The sequence below is a fragment of the Mirounga leonina genome, unplaced genomic scaffold, assembly GCF_011800145.1.
Source record: "Mirounga leonina isolate KUSES-001 unplaced genomic scaffold, KU_Mleo_1.0 Mir_175, whole genome shotgun sequence".
Classification (NCBI taxonomy): Eukaryota; Metazoa; Chordata; class Mammalia; order Carnivora; family Phocidae; genus Mirounga; species Mirounga leonina.
Window position 1 is genome coordinate 4,283,978 of NW_023270453.1, and position 20,628 is coordinate 4,304,605.

General features: G+C 38.4%; 2 protein-coding genes across 12 annotated transcripts in view; one reads left to right on the plus strand and one right to left on the minus strand.

The window, feature by feature from the left end:
* NSUN6 (NOP2/Sun RNA methyltransferase 6) overlaps positions 1-3,318 on the plus strand; it is a 53,290-nt gene extending 49,972 nt beyond the window's left edge. For 6 of the 8 annotated variants that reach the window (XM_035021518.1, XM_035021517.1, XM_035021520.1 and 3 more), the window contains 2 exons: positions 855-980; positions 2,524-3,141. In XM_035021518.1, coding sequence (XP_034877409.1) covers positions 855-980; positions 2,524-2,736 — 339 coding nt within the window. In that variant the 3' untranslated portion in view covers positions 2,737-3,141. Of the gene's footprint in view, positions 1-854; positions 981-2,523; positions 3,142-3,283 lie in introns of those variants that run through there. The other 2 variants (XR_004682207.1, XR_004682208.1) reach the window with 2 other exon arrangements.
* A 2,238-nt stretch (positions 3,319-5,556) lies between these two features.
* CACNB2 (calcium voltage-gated channel auxiliary subunit beta 2) overlaps positions 5,557-20,628 on the minus strand; it is a 382,838-nt gene continuing 367,766 nt past the window's right edge. For all 4 annotated transcript variants that reach the window (XM_035021527.1, XM_035021526.1, XM_035021528.1 and 1 more), the window contains 4 exons: positions 12,303-12,454; positions 10,730-10,825; positions 9,671-9,856; positions 5,557-8,950 (listed from right to left, as the gene is read on the minus strand). In XM_035021527.1, the coding sequence (XP_034877418.1) occupies positions 8,453-8,950; positions 9,671-9,856; positions 10,730-10,825; positions 12,303-12,454 (932 nt within the window). In that variant the 3' untranslated portion in view covers positions 5,557-8,452. The remainder of the gene's footprint in view (positions 8,951-9,670; positions 9,857-10,729; positions 10,826-12,302; positions 12,455-20,628) is intronic.

The window sequence follows — 20,628 nt, forward strand, 5'->3', positions numbered from 1 at the left end:
CTGAGGCGGGAGTGTGCCGTGTGTACTCCAGGACAGCAGAGGCCGGTGTTGCTAAAGCAGAGTAAGCGAGATGTGTGAGGTGAGGTCAGAAGCGCAGCCAGAGGCCTGCTCTGGGTAGGGCCTGAAAACCCCTGTAAGGACTTGGGCTTCGGCTCCGAGTTATAAGTCAGGGCATTTGAAGGGTTTTGCGTGGAGAAGTGACAAGTTTTTAAAAACACCACTCAGGCAGCTGTATGGAGAAGAGGTTATAGGAGAGCAGACAAGCAGGTGGACTAAGAGGGAGGCTGCAGTAATCCAGGCCAAAGACAGTGGGGCTTAGACCAGGATGATAGCAGTGGAAGGAGCCAAATTCTGGATAGATTTTAAAGGAAGAGCCAGTGGAATTTGCTAATGGATGGGGAGTGTGAGAGAAAGGGAGGCATAAAAGATAGTATCAGGTTTGGGGCCTGAAAATAGCACATCTCTAATAGGTCTCAGAGGGAAGATAGGTGTTCACTTTGGGACCTGTCGAATTTGATAGCAGACATATGGAGAAGGCAAGTGAATACATGAGTAGAGAGTTCAGAAAGGAGTATGGCTTAAAAAGTGTGCATGTGTGAGTTTTGGACACAAAAAGTGGTATCTAAAGCAGTGAAACTGAATGAATATTTTCGGGAAAGTCTTGGTTTAAATGGATTATAACAGCTCCAAGATAGTGAAATGTACCTAGTCTGGAACACTCTAATTAGAAAACAAATCTTGGTCATCTGGAACATTTATCCCAAACACTTGAAAGGTGGTATCCTCTCATTCTAAAATCCCATAAAATGTTGCTTTTGCCTTGTGATACACAGAGTCTGATCATGTTTCTTTAGGCAGTTGAGCTGCTGAAGCCCGGGGGCGTGCTGGTTTATAGCACATGCACCATCACACTGGCAGAAAATGAAGAACAGGTTGCCTGGGCCCTCAGAACATTTCCTTACCTTCAGCTTCAGCCCCAGGTAAGAATAATTTCAGTTTTCTCTGTGTAATCTGACAAATTACAGAAACCTGAGTGTGGGGATAAACACAAGGTTGTTATAGGAAGAACTATGTCAAGCAAAACTTCGGAAACAAATACTGCAGTAAACAAGAATGCTTCTCTAATGAGATCTGTTTTAGACTGTCTGGAGAGAATTTCCACATTCTAACGAAGTTTTTCTGTTTTCGTTCCTTGCCGTTGTGTTAAAATGCCACAGAGCCCAGGTGTACCTGTGTTACATACTTCTTTCACTTGTGGCTCTTCTTTATGTTACTCAGAACTTTTTTTTCTAAAAAGTTGTTGGTTCTTTTCCCCTCCTACTCCTAGATTGTGCTGGTATGGAGTATGTTCACCATTTTTTCGCAAGTCACATCAAGGCTAGCCAAGGGGGGCACAAATGGTTCAGTAATATTGCTTCTTTATGGCTTCTGACATAAAATATCTAACATTTAAAAAGCTTTCTTATACTTTATTTCACCTGTCTCGGTTTTTGTCAAAAGTATATTATGACTATATTTTTAACCCATGATGTTTGGGATGAAGTGTAAATCTGTAATAATGCTCACATTCAGTTAGATACATTGAATATCTAACTTCAGTACCCTCCTGTACAGAATTCTAGTTAATTGGAATATATGAATAAAAAGCAATCCAGAGATGGTTTCTAGACTCAGAAAGGAAGGTAATTGCATTGTAGAGGAAAGGAAGACTTCAGAATTCACTTGAATTTTATGTGTGTGTGTGTGTGTGTACATATGCATATACACTCAATATATGCATATACATTCAATTATAGCTAGAAGAGAGAGAAATTCCCCCCCCATGGATTAATAAACAGTAGGTTAATAATACATAAGTATTAAACATAACAATTATGCAGTGTTGACTTGATTTAGGATTATGGAACTTGTGCAGTCGTGGTTCACACATATCACTCAATTCCTTATGATTCTGTATTCTAAACTAATTGACGCAGCCTTAGTTTATCTCTAATATTTGTTCTAGTACATTCAAAAACAACAATAGGAATTTTTTATCATCCAGTTGGTATGGGTCAAAGAAAGTCACCTTTAGGTGCCTGAGGAACTCCCGTCAGCTTTGGGGAGTGTGATAATAAAGCTGAATTTTCTTTTATTGCTGTTATTGATAAAAATGATCCACTTACTGAGTGATCACTATATGCCAGGCAGACTACCACCTTGTTAAATAAAGTCTTAGAACTAAGTATTTTATCTGTTTTATAGATGAGGAAACAGAGTTAGGTAAAGTTACTTAAGATCACACAGCAAAAATGTGGTAAAGCTGCAGTTTTTGATGAGCATATGGGTCATAATAGATACTCAGTCATCAGATGACCATATATTACTACCCAGAAAAACTGCATGTCCATTCCACAGAGATACCATTTGTCTATTTTTGGAATTGGTGGTACTTATACCTCAGTTTTGTCTTTTAACTTAAATTGTATGCAGGCACACTTACCAATGATAGGATGTTCACATCTTCTCATTTTCTCTGAACAGGAACCACAGATTGGAGGAGAAGGAATGATGGGAGCTGGCCTCTCACTGGAACAATTGAAACAGCTGCAGCGATTTGATCCATCTGTCGTGCCATTACGGGACACTGACATTGATTCCCTCAGAGATGCCAGAATAGAAGACATGATTTGGCTGGCAAATAAGGATTGTATAGGGTTTTTTATTGCAAAATTCATAAAATGCAAAAGCACATAGAAGGATCCTTAGAAATGAAAATTGCGAATGTTTGCTGTATGGTTTTCTTTTTTTTTTTTTTTTTACCCAGCTGTTGTCGGGTCTGGTGATGGATGGCATAGTTGCTAAGGAAGCAGAAAAGACTGTCAGCAGTTGGACCAGGGACCAAGAGATTTGACCAAGAGACTCTACTTCATGGAGGAAGTAGTTGGGGGTGGTATGAGATTATATTCTGTGTTTTTTAAATAATTTTTTTCTTAAGGATTTAGCACAGTAAAAGGAAAAGGAGGTGCCTGCGGATATCTGGAGCATATTTTCATTTGGGGTTTTGTGTTTTAATGTGTAAATAATGTAAGTCATTTTTAATGTTAAAATGTGTGATTGTAACAAAGGAATAAAATGAGCAATATTTAATTTGGTAAAAAATGTTCTTGAGTTCCTAAAGAAGTTCCCTAAGAATTCAGGGTTTGGGAACTCTGTTTTCCATGTATCCATAACTGAGTTGAGCATTTTATCAGAGTTTTTCTGTTTACTATTTGATAAATCAACTTTTTTTTTTTTTTTTAAGATTTATTGATTTATTTGAGAGAGAGCGTGAGTGAGAGCGGCTAAGGGAGAGGGAGAGAGAATCTCAAGCAGACTCCGTGCTGAGCACAGAGTATGACACTGGGCTCGATCTCAACGACGCTGAGCTTGAAACCAGGAGTTGGATGCTTAACCAACTGAGCCATCCAGGTGCCCCTTAAATCAACTCTTTCAAATGAAGTCTAGATCTCTCCTAAATGGTAGTGTGCCTTTACCAAGTTTACTTTTTTCCATGCTTTTAAAAACCCAAAACAAATATTTTCTTCACTCTGTACATTAAAATTATGAGAATATTCCACAATTTGGGTACCTTTCATCATCCATCGGAACACCTATTATACAAGTTAATGTAATATGACTGGGGAGATGGAAAAAAAACAGCTTCTGGTAGCTGGGAACTGTCTTGACACTTACACCTTGGTGTTCTCTTGAACATAAACAAATTCACTGAACACCAACATCAGACAAAGCAACTGTGAATATAGTACATCACAACAAGAAAAGACCACTTCATAATCAAAATCTAGAATCCAAAAAAAAATACAAACATCCCCTTAACTGCAAAAGTGACCAAACATCCCACTGTTAGCGGCCAACATGTGACTGCTTTTATTAAAAATTATAACCTTAGGCTTGCTTCATCCTACCGCTTTTTAGATAAGACATGTTAAAATACTCAATACCCAGCCCAGTTTAAAGGCTGTCTCCTATAGTGTTAAATACATTTAAATGTTTTAACTTTCATTTGGATCACCCCCGAGTTTCTCAGCCTCGGGTATATAAATAAGGTGGACAGTTGGGAACAATTGCCTAATAGTTTTTTTTTTTCCTCCAAGGTTTCTATTAGGAATTTCTCCTGACTGTTGTGTCCATCAAGATGGCAAGGTCTCTTGGATCAGGTAAGATCTTTAGCAGGCCTCTTCTTTGAAGAAGCCTTTCTTGAACATCCTTCGCAGAGGTTGGCTTAGGCATTTCTGTCTTTCCATACACCCCCTAGGAACCACTTCTGCCCTCATGGCACTGAACACACTCACTCTTAGTTTAAAAGGCATGCTCCTTACCCCTCCCTCCCCCCAGGCCCCGGAAACTCTTGGAGGCAGGAACCCTGTCTTTTCTCTCACTGCTTTAGAGCAGATCATCAATACATGCTTATTGAATGAGGGACAAGATATTTCACGCTCCAAAAGATTCAGCTATGTGACTGACTTCTTTATGTCCCTCATTCTGCCTTTTTATCCAGTAGATGTTCTTGGACTAAAGAGAAGCACTGTTGACCTATGTAATTCCATTTTTAGGGCTCTGCACATTTCTCCAAACTTTGTTTTAAAAAATGCATGTCTTCTCATGCTCTCTGCCAAGCCTTACGTGCTCAGCTGAAAATCGTAGACAGGGAGACGAGCAGTAGACATGTAAACTGTTGATTGATACTGACAAATAGCAAAATACAAGCGATGCAGGCAAAACAAAAGAAAAATATTTGCATATTAAGAACAGGAGGACAAAGAATAATTTAAAAAATGTTGGCTTTGACAAAGACCTTTTCAGTGGGTTTCATTCCTTCCAAAAATGGGGCAAATTGGAAAATAAGACACAATCTTAAGGGACACAAAGTTAAGAAAAAGTAGAATAAAAAGGGAAAAAAATCTGGGAAATGTGGAGGAAAAGAATATATTCTCTCTTAACATATTTCAGGGTTAACATAGATATTTCTGTGAAACAAAAAATTCCAATTTAACAGTGAGTACATTTTACTTCAAAACCCTGTGCCACATTTTACTTTAAATAGTAAGGTGAAGTATAAATATAATATAGCCAGAATTAAATAACTGGCCTAGAATCATCTAGTTACCTATTTTCTCTATGTGACTCTTGATATATTACTAATAAGATGAGAGTATCCAAGACTAGCAGCATTGTATCATTGAGCAAAGGGGGGGGATAAGGGTGAGGATTTAAATTTGTCATCAAGATGGATCTTCATTTTATGAAGGAAGAATAAAAAAAAAATCTGAATCAAGAATTGCCACACATAGTGAATTAAGGTGGGAGAAAGCTTACTCGGCTCCTATTTTAAAAGATCTTTACCTTCTGTAAACTAGCATTTTATCAGACATAATGGGAAATCACTAAAGTAACCTTAGGGATTAGCATTGCCCTTAAGAAAGATGCTCCACCGTGAGAAGTGCTGTTGAAAATCTGACATATTCTCAACTATAAGAATCATTCCTAAAATGGCAATTAATACTACTACTAATAAACAGTGCAGAAAGCCAGCTCTTTATTTGTTTTATATGAATGACTTTAAACCAGATTTGTTGAACAGTTCAGTGTAGCTGACAGTGGATGTTTAACAGGAATGCACAGCAGACCATGTTAAAAATGTGGCATGGTCCCAAAGTACAATATGACTAAGACATCCTACATTTAGCAGCACCTTTTTGTAACAGTAACTTAAATGAGCAGTAGAGAAAGAGCATAGGAAAAACTTAAGTGGGTTTGACAATAAAACACAGAACTATTAAGAACAGTTCCATTTCCAGCATTTTCTAGGTTGACTACAAAGACCATGATTCTACAACTGAGTAGGTTAAGGTTAAGCCTTTGCTGAGTGAAAAGACTAATTTTACATTCCACAAGTCCGTAAAATCTCCCATTGCCCTTGGGATTATTTCTTCATTTACAAATTGAGTACACACTGTTCACACATATGCCTGCTGTACAGTTTTCACGTACAGATGCTCAGAGTCAAATCCTGCAATATAGTTTTTTGAAGAATACTCTGATTTGGACTAGTATGTTTCACAGTAAAGTGAAAAATTAAGACTCCAGGTAAAAAGTTTTAAAACTGGAATCTGTTAGCATGACTCTCTGAAAGGGATTAGTGGTAGCAGCAAGTAAGATAAATACCAGTTATACTTCAAGAGTTTTAAATATCCCAAAGTCATTAATTGGGATGCAAGTTTTCAGAAATATTTTATACAAGTTAACTTTAACTGGAATATGGTTTCCCAATGATACGAATATTTTACATCAAAAATGTATATATTATGACTACTGTTTTTATATTCAATAAATAAATTTGTCAACAGTACAGAGCTAATTAACAGAAAGATTAATTCTGAGGAAAATGTTCCTTCTATTAGCTGATAAAACCCTTCAAATGTAACTCGTTTTTAAAACTGAGTTTTCTTGCAGGGGAAGGGAAATAGGAGTTAAATGTGAAACAGTTTTACTTAGAAAGGTCCCAGAATTTTTGGCAAGAACCTGGAATAATCAAAGAAGCAAAACAAAAATAGATGAACTTATTTAACAAAATAATTTCATAATGTACAGATCCGAAGTTAGGCAGTTATAGCTCGGCATTTTCCAGGGACAAACTTCAGGTGCTGGGTACTTGCACACCTAATACTGTTTTACCTGTCCAGTCATGACTGGACAAAATGTACACATAGCGACAAGGAGAAGGTGGTTTTAGCCTTTAGCGTGACAACCACACTGTGAGCTGCTTACGGCGCTTTCATTGAGGCATGGGGAATAGTATCTTCTGGGTTCCCCTTCAGAGTAGATGTCTAATGGAGGAAGATATTCTTAACATTTTGTTCACTTCAAGTCACCTCATTTTGCCCTGATTACTTCTGAAGAGCAGAAACTTTGGTTATAAGAAGCACTTCTAGGTTTTGATGGACAGTGAAACTGTTGGGAGTTGGCGGCAGGGAATGGAATGAAGGGGGAAACTGAAAGGAGATAAACAGCAGGAACCATAGGCAAGGTTAGAAAAGGAGGAGGTGGGAGAAGTTAGAAAAATTTATTTTCCCACGAAATAATTCTACAAGCTGTGTAAACATTTCTTACTAAAACAAATACTCAAACACACAAAGATTGTACATTTCCAGTGAAACACTCACAGTTAAAAGTTGCCTGTATTTCTCCTCTCTAGGAGCAAAAACAAGGAGCCAGCGGATGAATGCCTTCCTAGTCACCTTTGGCAGCAAGCTTCCTCACATTCCCTGACTGCTCAATAGATTCTCAAAGCAACACGTAGCACAATTAAATACAAAGCCAGGTGGGTAGAATTCTAAGTATATCAGTCTCGAGTCTTGAGCACTCAGCTCCATCTCAGTCACTCTTACACACTCATACACACAGACGCACTTGCATACGGAGGTCCGGCTCGTAAACTCCAGTGCAGTGACATAAGACACTAGCTACTAAGAATGTGTGTGTCACAATCAGTGTGAACTGCATGGATTAGAACAACCTTTGGAGTTTGGTTATATTTATACCATAATTTATGGTCAAAATTATAAACTTACAAGGATGGTAAAACATTCAGAAATCAAACCTCTTCAAGTCAGGCAATCACACGTATTTACAGTATGTACAGACTTTCTACTAGAATGGGGATAGGTGTCTAGACGATATTACAAATTTCCTGAAGGTGGGCATTTCTAGTCCCTGTAATTCATAAAGCAAATCTGCTGACTTGGCATTAAGACTCTAAAATAGTGTGATCAAACATATATATATATGTATATATATATTATATATATAATTATAAGAAGGTGTTTGCAGAAATAACATTTACAAACTATACAGTACACAGTACTAGTACATAGAAAATAGATTCTAACTTTATGATCCCCTTTGTGTAAGGCAAGACTGAATCTGTCCCCAAATTTAGTCAGCCAGAGGTACAAGCAAGAGACAGTGGTCCATGGTTAAATGAATATGCAAATCAGGTGCCTACATATTAAAAATCTGGAGCATCAAGAAATTCCACTTTTTACCTGGGCCAATTCTGGCTTGCTGGATACATTAACTACATTTTTGAAAACATCAACTATGTTTCTTAAAATACTAATGCCACCTGGATGGCAACAGATTTTGTTCAAGTGGCAGCGATCCCAAACAGTTTTTGAAAAGTCCAGTATACAACCGGAGGTCTGCAGCCATACCAGGCAAATTTATGTAGCACTTACAAAAGAAAAAAAAAAGTATATTAATACTCTCTATCATGCTATTGCTCTTCAAGCAACAGCAATACAAAGTATACAGGACAGATCACATATGACTGCAATGTAGACCCCAAAGATTGAGTCTGAGGGTGGTGGTATACAAGACTTAAAAAAAAAAAAACACAAACGGGCAAAAGTCACTGGCGGATGTAAACATCCCTGTTCCACTCCCCAGCCTCGTTCCGTTTTTTGGAGATGCCTTCTCCGTCCTTGTCACAATAGTGATCCTTGGATTTATGCCGGCTCCGTTGCTTGTTGCACTCGTTGTGGTCCTGCTCTCGATCCAGGTCCCTGGAACGGTGCCGAGACTCCCTGTGTCTGTGCTCACTGCTCCCATGGGGCTCATCTCGGTGGTTATGGTCTCGGTGGGGGGCATAGTGGTCCACGTGTTCGTGGGAATAATCTTCCTTCGGCTCCGCATAGGCAGAGTCTCGACTCTCCTGGGTTTCCGAGTCAAATGTCTCCTGCCTGGAGAGGCCTCGACTCGTCCCACTGCGATGGCTGTGGTGCTGGGCAGAGGAGGAGGAGGACCGGTGCTGGGGCTTCTTGACGGGTTCCGGGCAGGGTTCATCTTCAGCTTGGGAGGCAGCCCGGGCAGGAACGGAGCGCTCAGTCCTCTGATCGCCGTGACGAGCCTAGCAGGGAAGGGAGCAAACACAGGCATCAACCAAGGTCAGTGTGATGTCATGAGAGCAAGGCTGCCCTTTCAGGGTTAGTCCCTTGTGAGTTTCGAAAATGAAATCTAACCTAACTCAGTTACTTAATTCTTTTGATAACATCCGGTGGCATTTACAAGGTTTGTACTATATTATACCAGACTTTTTTTTTTTCCGAAGGTGGGGAGGGCATCCTTTTATATGTTCTCCTGGGGTTTAAATCAGATACAAGTGTACATTTCACTACTTCTACGTGAATACTTATGGGAAGATTAAAGATGCTGGCTTTGGCTTAAGGGGGAAGAAATATATAGCACTTAGTCTTCTGTATTCACTCAGTAATGCAGCAGCCCTGGGAGACAAGTTGTCTTCCTGAGGCAAAGGGCAGGTAAGCAACTTCTCCAACCTTATACACCCAATAAGAGGTGGAGCTGGGATTTGAACCCAGGCAGTCTGATCCCATGGTTGTCCTACTGACAGTGTAGAAAAATACTACCCTTGTCTTACAGGACATGTAGTTAGGGAGTTTATATATGTTTGTAGTGTATTGTTTATACAGTTTTTCTTATGGGTTCACAACTCACACTGAAGACAGTAAATGACTCAGTGTAACAGGCACTGTGCTGGGTAACTGGGCTTGGATCCCAGCCAGGTGACCTAAGGCAGCCTAGTTAAGGCTTAAGAAAGAGCCCCTCTTACCTGTGAATTAGAGGCTTGAGTGGGGCTACTGGGCAGAGTTGAAGTGGCTAAAGTACGACTAAGGAGAGGGTTGGGGAGATGGCTGCTGGGAGGGTGGGTGGCCTTCCAGTACGCCTCCAGATAGTCAGCAAGGTGCTCACAAGCATCCTCGAGCTGGTTCTCATCCAGGATCACGTCAAACAGTTCCTGCAGCGGCAAACATTTCCGATGACACACTTACACCAGCCCAGCACTGAGTTTCACCCACACTCACAAAAGGAAGGGGCTCATGTGCTTCTGCTTTCTCCTTTTCAGACTGGCTGAATGTCCTGTTGAGTCAGATTGCATCTGTCTACCTCAGATCATTGCTCACAACCCTAGATGCTTAACCAATAGCAATGACCAAAAAGTGAAGGGTATAATGATAGTTGTTTAGGACAGGATAGAAAAGAGAGGTTGAAAAACTTAATCTTGGAAATTACTGAGGCAAGATTAGGACATGAAATTTGGCAAAAGAAAGCTGAAACCACTGATAATTTGACAGTGCCCAAACTTCAAAATATGCCAAGTTCTTATAGCTTCTGATACATCTGCATATCAAAACAAAAACTTACAGGTGTTCTATAGTCCCAAAGCATGATATGTAAAGCAGGGATCAGGAGGAGGAATGTGTTCAGGTATCAGAAGCTAGGTAACTTGATTGTTCAGAAAAAAAAATTTTTTTTTACATGGTCTCAAATCAATTTCTCAGTTATTAAGAACTGGAACTATTAGAAGCAAATAATAAATCCCAAACAGATCCATTTTATAAACCAAATTTTGAAAACAATCTTGTTTCATTTAGGATACGTATTAGATATTAAAGCGAGGTCACCACCGAATGCACTGGAGCTTTTTGTAAGCCATGATCTAGACAAATGCTCATGGGAGAAGGTAGGGCAGTTCACTTTTGGGAATGAAGACCATGGCTAAGTGGGGAGAATTCTCTCCCCCGACACCTGTTTACCTGTCTGGTTATTGCCCGCTTGCTTCCTAAATATATAATCAGGGTGGAGTATACTGTATACGGAGATGACTTACCGGAGGACACTGAGCCAGTTTATCAGCTGCTACCATCTGGACATTGAGGTGTTTAGCTTGAGATTTCCCTCGAGATTTTATTAACCTTTGTAAAACCTGTGAAAGGTAAGATTTAACAAGAAGAATATCTGCACTTAGGTAAAGAACAAAGTTTGTTATTCACTCTAGGGCCTTTTTATATATAGCCCAAATGGTTTATAATAGATTGAGCTATAAAATGTATAAAGAAGATAACTAGCATGGAGCTTATTCATGACTCTTACCTTTTTTCAAAGCTAGCAGTTACCAAACTTGTCTCATGACTCCTTTATGTTTAAAAAAATTGAGAACCCCAAGAGCTTTTGTTTATGTGAAGTATAATGTTTACCATAGTAGAAACTACAATTAAACATTTTTAAATATTCATTTAAAAATGATAAACCTGTTACATTTTAACAAATTATTTTTGTAAAAATATGCTTGGCTTCATAAAAAAAACCAAAGTCTCCTAGCTACATTTACATTTAACCTGCTACAGTGTCTTGTTTTGGTTGAAATAATGTGAAGAAATCTATCCTTCCACAGATGGGTAATTCAGAAAAGGAGGAGTACTGTAGTAGCCTTTTCAGGAACTGTGGATACATTGTTCTTTGATATTACACTCAACAAGTGGTAGTTTCTTAAAGACTAGTTGCCATGTGAAAGCTTTAACCCTATCAATGAACTTTTCTTACTGTTAAATTTCATTGCATTGGTTTATCTTGAAATTTGAAATTTTACCGTGCGTGATTTGTAACATCATTCATTGATCATTTGAAAAATAATGGTTCACTGAATTCTTCAGATCTTCCAAATGTTGACACACTTCTTATACAATATTAAAGCAACGCTCTTAGGTGGATACAAATTTTCTGAAATTTTGAGTTTTATCACTGGTGACAAATGGGAGAATATCTGCCAAATAACTAAGTCTTAATAAACACAGCATGTCAGTTCTTTCAAATAAAAATGGTAAAAAAAAGAGGCTCCTTGAGTTTATAACTTGAATAGTCACTGAATGTCCTCAAGCTAACTGGTAAAAGTGCTTCAGCTATTCAAGTTTCATAACACAGAATATTGAAAAGCCTTGTATTTAAGAGTCAAAATTTAGTAACATTAATAAACGTTACTACTTTTTCAGGACATGTGTCAGTGAAACTGGATGGTGGTGGTGTTTTTAACTGGGAGCACTGTCTCCATTCATGGACACTAGCAGTTTTACCCACCACTGCTTTTGCACCCTCAGTGCAAATGTCAAAACAGTGAAAAAGGAGAATGATGTCTTAGTATTTTTATGGAAATAATTTTGACTTCATGGACTCTCTAGAAGTTTCTCAGAACCTTCCCCCAGGAAACCACGGACCACACTTTGGGAATTGCTGTTCTAAGCCATGAAACTAAGATTCAAGTAAGCAAAGCATGATTATTAAAGACTTGACTACCCTGTCTCATCAAACTCTTTATGATGGATAGAGATATAGCTTGTTATAACTGTAAAGCAAAACATATACAATTAGTTAGGTTTGATTAGAGAGCAAATAACAACCCTACTTACCTTAGGAGAAGAAATCTTTACATATACTATAATAGGGGCCAAAGAAGTTTTACTGAGTTGAGCTGGATGATTAATAGTATCCGCATCAAGGACTACCAGTTGCAATGTTCTTGCAAGTTCAAAAATCCTTTCGATTTCACTCTGAACTTCCGCTGTAAAAGGTTAAGCAGAGTTCAATTAAAGTATTTTTAAACCAAATTGAAATAAAAATGGTACACTGTTTCTTCAACAAGAAGGGAAGTAGGGCAGCCAATAGGTTCATGTTTACAGGCAATCAAGGTGATAAAAGGTATCTTTTGGAAAGAGCTGGCTCTCCACAGAACCTTTAGAATTGAGGGAATTCGTCTCTCAACCAGCTCTAAAATTTGCTTCCAGTGTAACACTCTTCGTGCTATAAAACTTCTCTGTGAAATCATTTCATAAAGATATTGTAAAATAGAAACTTAAGGATATCTTTAACGTGTCTGTTTCTGACCATGTTACCATAGCAACTATCACCATGTTTCTTTTCACTGCATCAGCTTAATCTGTGTTTATACTGTCACCTATTGGTATGCTTTCTGGATATGATAACCTAGATATGTTTATTAGCAAGGTGAAATCCAACATAAAATAGGAGGGACGTTAATAGTATCTGTAACAAACTTGTCCAAAAACACACTTCTCATAGTTTCTGCCAACAGACGAATGGTCCTGCAGTATTCATATTTTAAAAGGGTAGTTATCCATTAGAGGCAGCACTATAGAAATCCAAACTATAAGATTCATAGAAAACTTATTAACTAAAAATATGCTTGAACACCAAGAAAATTTCAGTCTATCCACTCTGTGATCCCTATATATTCTAAAATAGGACTGTCCAATAGAATGTTCTGTGATGATGGAAATAGTCTGTATCAGTGCCATCCAGTATGATAGCTGCTAGGCAGAGGTGGCTGCTGAGCACTTGAACTGTAGTTAGTGTGAATGAGAAGCTCAAAATTTAAAAAATAAAAGTGAAGTAGCCAGAAGCAACTGTTCTGGCAGCACAGATCTATAAAGGCCTAACGTGTAGCTTGTAGTGTCCTCTACAATCATGAAGGGCAGATTCTAGGAGACTCCTAGACCTACAGAATACCTTTTAATTCCTCTTATGCATTTAGACCCATGCAGAAGATTGCTGGAGATAATTTCAACTAGTATATTGTTGCAGAAAAGACAAGTCACTAATTCTCTGCCTCACAGTATGTTATGGCTAGAGTCCTTTTATTTACCTGGATGTCTTTAAAATCTGGGCTTAAACCATTTACAGGACTAGCTTTAAGATAATATTTGGTTACATGCTGCTTATGACAGTCTTGCTGAAAGAAAGACCAAAAACAAGCTGATTAAGTTTCTGGATCTACCAGTTGACAAGAAACACAAAGAATAGACAATTACGTAAACTACACGAGTATAATGCAGTTAGAAAATTTCGGACTCTGGAAACCCTATGGATAAGTGACCCAGTCTCTTCAAGCAAGAAATTGTAAGAGGGAAAAAAAAAAAAAGACATATGGAAAATTACAGATTAAGAAACTTATGAACCTATGAACCAATCACTATGGATTTTGCATCCTGATTCAAAAATATATAAATGAGTAAAATTATATATATATATATATATATAAAATTACATATTACAATTGGGAAATGATACATGGCTAAGTAGATATCTAATGATACTAGGGATATATTGTTAATATATGATAATGGCATTGTAGTTTAAATAGAGTCCCTAATCTTTAAAAACACGTACTGAAATATTTACAGATAAAATCATATGGTCTAGGATTTGCTTCAAAATAATCCAGAGACAGCTGGGGAGAGAATGGGGGGGGGGGTGCTGGAAATGAAACAAGACTGGCCATGAATGTTGAAAGTGGGTGACAAATACCTGAGGTTATATTTTTACTTCCTTATATATTTGAATTTCCTTTAAAAACGCTTCTAAAAATAAAAATGGTATATTCTGAGTTTTTTCATAATGGTGTTCTAAAATATTACTAATATTATTCATATATTCTCTGTTGACCTTTAAATTTTTATTTCAATTATCACCTTGTGTGGCTTTGTCCCCAACCATTGTCTTCATGGCCACTGACCCCCAACAATCAAGTTCCAATCTAAATATTATTGTAAGCATAATGAAATTTAATCAGCCCACAGCTAACATCCTACTCAGTGGTGAGGCTGAAAGCTTTCTCCTGGAGATCAGAAACAAGACAAGGAAACCCACTCTTGCCACTTTTATTCAACATAGTATTGGAAGTCGTAGCCAGAGCAATTAGGCAAAAAACAAAGGACCTCCAAATTGGAAAGGAAGAGGTAAATCTGTCACTATTTGCAGATAACATTATTATAAACCCTGAAGACTCCACCAAAACCTGTTAGAATAAATAAATCCAGTAAAGTTGCAAGACACAAAATCAGTATATAAACCTACATTGTGTTTCTACATACTAAAAATAAACTATCAAAATGAGTAAGAAAACAATCCCATTTACAATTGCATCAAAAAGAAGAACATGCCTAAGATTAAATGTAACCAAGAGGGGAAAAGACCACACTGAGAACTACAAGACAGTGATGAAAAAACTCCAGAAAATACAAATAAATGGAGATTCTGTGCTTATGGGCTTGAAGAATATTGTTAAAATTTCCCTGCTATCCAAAGCAATCTACAGATTCAGTGCAATCCCTATCAAAATTCAAATGACTTTTTCTTGGAAATAGAACAATCCTAAAATTTGTGTGGAACCACAAAAGACCCTGACAAGCCAACTTAATCTTTTTTTTTTTTTAGATTATGTATTACTTATTTCAGGGGTACAGGTCTGTGATTCATCAGTCTTACACAATCCACATTGCTCACCATAGCACATACCCTCCCCAATGTCCATCACCCAGCCACCCCATCCCTCCCACCTCCCACCACTCCAGCAACCCTCAGTTTGTTTCCTGAGATTAAGAGTCTCATGGTTTGTCTCCCTCTCTGGTTTCGTCTTGTTTCATTTTTCCCTCCCTTCCCTTATGATCCTCTGTCTTGTTTCTTAAATTCCTCATATCAGTGAGATCATATGATAATTGTCTCTCTGATTGACTTATTTCACTTAGCATAATACCCTCTAGTTCCATCCACATCGTTGCAAATGGCAAGATTTCATTGTTTTGATGGCTGCATAATACTTCATTGTACACAATACAATGTGGTATATACAATATATACCACGTCTGCTTTAACCATTCATCTGTTGATGGACATCTTGGCTCTTTCCATAGTTTGGCTATTGTGGACATTGCTGCTATAAACATTGGGGTGCAGGTGCCCCTTCAGATCACTACATTTGTATCTTTGGGGTAAATACCCAGTAGTGCAATTGCTGGGTCATAGGGTAGCTTTATTTTCAATTCTTTGAGGAACCTCCATACTGTTTTCCAGAGTGGCTGCACCAGCTTGCATTCCCACCAACAGTGTAGGAGGGTTCCCCTTTCTCTGCATCCTTGCCAATATCTGTCATTTCCTGATTAGTTAATTTTAGCCATTCTGACTGCTGTGAGGTGGTAACGAGGTTTTGATTTGTATTTCCCTGATGCCGAGCGATGTTGATCAACTTTTCATGTGTCTGTTGGCCATTTGGACATCTTTGGAGAAATGTCTGTTCATGTCTTCTGCCCATTTCTTGATTGGATTATTCTTTGCGTGTTGAGTTTGATAAATTCTTTATAGATTTTGGATACTAGCCCTTTATCTGATATGTCATTTGAAAATATCTTCTCCCATTCTGTCAAGACCAACTTAATCTTGAGTGAGAACAACAAAGCATCATGCTTCCTCATTTCAAACTATATTATACTATAGTAAAACTGCGGTATTGGCATTAAAACAGACACATAAATCAGTGGAACAGAATAGAGAGCCCAGAAATAAACCCACACATAGATGGTCAATTTATGACCAAGGAGCCAAGAACATACAGTGGGGAAAGTATAATCTCTTGGGACTGGACAGCCACATGCAAAAGAATGAAATGGGACCACTGTCTTACACCATATACAAAATCAGCTCAAATGGATTAAAGACTTAAATGTAAGACCTGAAACCATAAAGCTCCTAGAAGAAAACATAGATAGTAAGCTCCTTAACATCAGTTTTGTTGATGATTTTTTGGATTTGACACCAAAAGGAAACACAACTAAAGCCAAAATCAACAAATGAGACTACCTTAAACTAAAAAGCTTCTGCACAGCAAAAGAAACTATCAACAAAATGAAAACGCAGCCTACCAAATAGAAAATATTTGCAAATCACATTTGATATTCAAAATATAGAACTCATAAAACTGAATAGCAAGAAAGCCATCGGATTTAAAAAATGGGCAAGAAGGTCTGAACAGACATTTTTCCAAAGAAAACATACACGTAGCTAACAGACACACGAAGAGATATTCAACATCAGTAATCATCAGGGAAATGCAAATCAAAGCCACCAATGACATATTACTTCATACTTGTTAGAAAAACTAGTATCAAAAAGACAAGAAATAACAAGTATTGGTAAGGACATGGAGAAAAAGGAATCATTGTGTGCTGCTGGTGGGAACACATATTGCTGCCACCTTTGTAGAGAACAGTATGGGTTTTTCCTCAAAAAATTAAAAATAAAATTACTCAGTGATCCAATAATTTCACTACTGGGTATTTACCCAAAGAAAACAAAAACACTAACTTGAAAAGATATATGCATCTGTGTGTTTATTGCAGCATTATTTACAATAGCCAAAATATGGAAGCAACCCAAATGTCCAAGGATAGATGAATGGATAACAAAAATGTGGTACATCTATTAAGTAATGGACTATTAGCCATAAAAAGATGAGATCTTGCCATTTGGAACAACATGGATGGACCTAGAGGATATAACACTAAGCAGATTAAGTCAGAGAAAGACAAATAACTTATGATTTCATTTATGTGGAAAAGAAAGGAGCAAAGAAAGAGCCCCCCACCCCCCCCAAAAAAGACTTATAAATACACAGAACTGGTGGTTGCCAGAAGGGAGAGGGGCGGAGGAGGGGGTGAAAAAGATAAGGGGATTAAGAGTACACATATCTTGATGAGCACTGAGAAATGTATAGAACTGCTGAATCATTATACTATACACCTGAAACCAGTATAACACTGTATGTTAATTACACTTCAATAAAAAAGGGAGAGAGGTGAGAAATGTATCTGTACTAGAGATTTTCCTTTGACAGAGTCCATCATGCTCAGAATTTCAAAAAACAAATGGCCAAAGACTTCCTTAGCATTCTTTCCTGAAATTGAAAAGCAGTCTTAAAGTCAGTTTATTCCATCAATATCGTCCTACCCAGTGAAAGGATGCACACTCCGCATCTTGAAGATGGGCAGGCCTTACTCATCTGTCCACATCCTACAGTCCCTCATACCCACGGAGTTAAAATTGGCACTGGTAAAATGAGTAACATTTTTGTCAGTGCTTTATATCTGACATTGAAAAGCAATACTCAGGAACAATCATAATGTTTTCTCCAAGACAAGAAAAAGTTAACTTCTGTAGAAGTTTCTGTAACTGAACAATACTTGTAAAAATAGAGTGAGGAGATTGTTACTTTCATTGTGTTATAGGAAATCTAAGTGGTCAGTTAATAATAAAACTATGATATCATTCTAGTATCAGTTATTGAATGATAACTGCAATGCCATTTGCATAATCACTAAGCACAAAACTCTAATTCTGACAAGTGCCTTCTTTGTCCCCAAAAAAGGAAATCTCTAAAGCCTTCTCTAAGCACCTTTTCCTTTCCCCAAGCCCAGTTAAGTTCTGCCTCTGTGTTCCTAACTCCCTGGCACCAAAGTGGCTTGGGGCAGAAATAGTCTTCATTACTTCATAGAGCTATGTGATCCTTGGGAAACATACTTAACTTCTTGGAGCCTCAGTATTCTTTTCTGGAAAATGGAAATGAGAATTAAATTAACCAACATACAAACCATCTATTACAGTGTCTGGCCCATAGTAAGTAATAGATGTCAAGTACCGCTGACCCTTGAGCAACATGGGTTTGAACTGTGCGGGTCCCTTATATGCAGATCTTTTCAATAAGTACAATACAGAACCGTCAATGTTTCTCTTAGGATTTCCGTAACAGTTTTTTCTCTAGCTTACTTTATTCTAAGAATACAGTATATAGTACATCTAACATACAAAACGTGTGCTAATCAACTGTTCATGTTATCAGTAGGGCTTAGGGTCAGCAGTAGGCTATTCAGTTTTTGGGGAGTCAAAAGTTATACCTGGATTTTCCATGTGGGGGTTGGTGCCTCTAACCCCCATCATTCAGGGGTCAACTGTAGTGCTTTGTACCTACCTCTATTAACAATTATCCCGCTGAATTTCAATGACAGGATTGAAAATGTTCCCAACAGGCAGTGAACCGAGAGAACAATACATAATTAGTTCTATTCCTTCCCTTACAATACAGTGCCTGGTACAAAGTTGGCACTCAAATTCTGTTGAAAGAATGAGTCAATTAAATAACGAATTTGACTACCAAAATATATGTAGACAAAGTGAACTACTCCCCTTGGGTAGAGATTGGTAGAGCTGGGCCATCAATGCTGTGTGATGGAACAAAGAGTGTACTAATTTCTCGAGACAGCTATAATGGTAAGAGATCAAAAGGAGGAAAGAAATTAGATTCAAAAGATCAACTAGTCACATAAATTCCACGTTCATCTGCAAGGCTAATTTTATAGCCTTCTGTCATCAGCCCTTCACTCTCCATTCTTCCTAAGAGGGGGCAGATGGTCAAGTAAATGCAATCAAGCGTCACTGCCACATGGCACTGCTCAATGGAAAAAAAATCTGGACTGCTAGTCAAGATCCCCAAGGGCCCAGTCTTAGTTTTATACCTTAGTATAAAACTACACAGAGCTATTCATTTCCTGTGGTTCTCAGATTTTTTTTAAGAGAGAGAGAGAATGCACACATGAGTAGGGGGAGGGGGAGAGGGAGAAGCAGACTCCCTGCTGAACAGGGAGCCCGACGCGGGGCTCGATCCTAGGACCCCGGGATCATGACCTGAGCCGAAGGCAGACGCTTAACCTACTGAGCTACGCAGGCGCCCCTGGTTCTCAGATTCTTCACTGTGCAGTGACAGGCTTGAAGGAAGTTGGTAGTCCTCCCATTTTGGCATATACAGTAGAATCACCTGGCGGGCTTGTTCAAACAGACTATAGGGCCCCACCTCTAGAGTTTCTGATTCAGTAGGTCAGGTTTGGGTCTGAGAACTGTCATTCCTAACGTCCCATGATGTTGACGCTGTTGATTTGGAGAACACACTTCAAGAACCACTGAACTGAATGCTCTCAGGTTTGTCACCCCAGTTCTAAAGTCTGTGGTGCTATAACATAAGTGATGAGCTTTGCTTAGTTGAAACTTTTACTGAGATAATTATAAATTCACACGCAGTTGTAAGAAAAACACAGAGCTCCCTTGTACCCTTTACCCAGTTTTCCCCAGTGGAAACCTCTTGCAAAACTATTGTGCAGTATCACAACCAAAATGTTACTGTGATCCACCAATCCTATTCAGACTTCTCCAGTTTTCCTGTACTCCCTGCATGTATGTCTATTTAGCTGTATAGAATTTTATCATATGTGTTGGTTCATGTGTCAGCACTACAGTTAAGAGGAACCTTTCCATCACAAGAATAAGTGGCAAAATAAATGGTCTAAGCTAGCTCTTCAATTGGGTTAAAATACTTACCAGGTTGGAAACATTGTTATCTATCCACCTGTGTTGCTAATACACAAAGTAAATGCCTTTCCTTACTCCTTGCATGCCATCAGCTACAACTGTTGCCATGTGCGCAGCTAAATCCGCCTTTGCTTCCTTAACTCTTGCATATTTGCTCAATATTTTCCCACCTTTAGCACACAGTTTTTGCTCTTGTGTGGTACACACAGGCATTATATTCACATCTCTGTGTACAAACGTGTGCAAAGATGTACCATCTTTCCCTAAATTGATTTGTCTCTGGGAAAGTGCTTGGGGTAAAACCAAACCATACTTTTGAAGAAGTTGGGCAGTTTGAAGAAACACCAAGGTGACTCCTCTTAGAAAGCAATAATATCATTATCTAAATATATTACTTTTAAAAGTTTGGACTTGGGGCGCCTGGGTGGCTCAGCTGGTTAAGCTACTGCCTTCGTATGATCCTGGAGTCCTGGGATCGAGTCCCACGTCGGGCTCCCTGCTCAGCGGGGAGTCTGCTTCTCCCTCTGA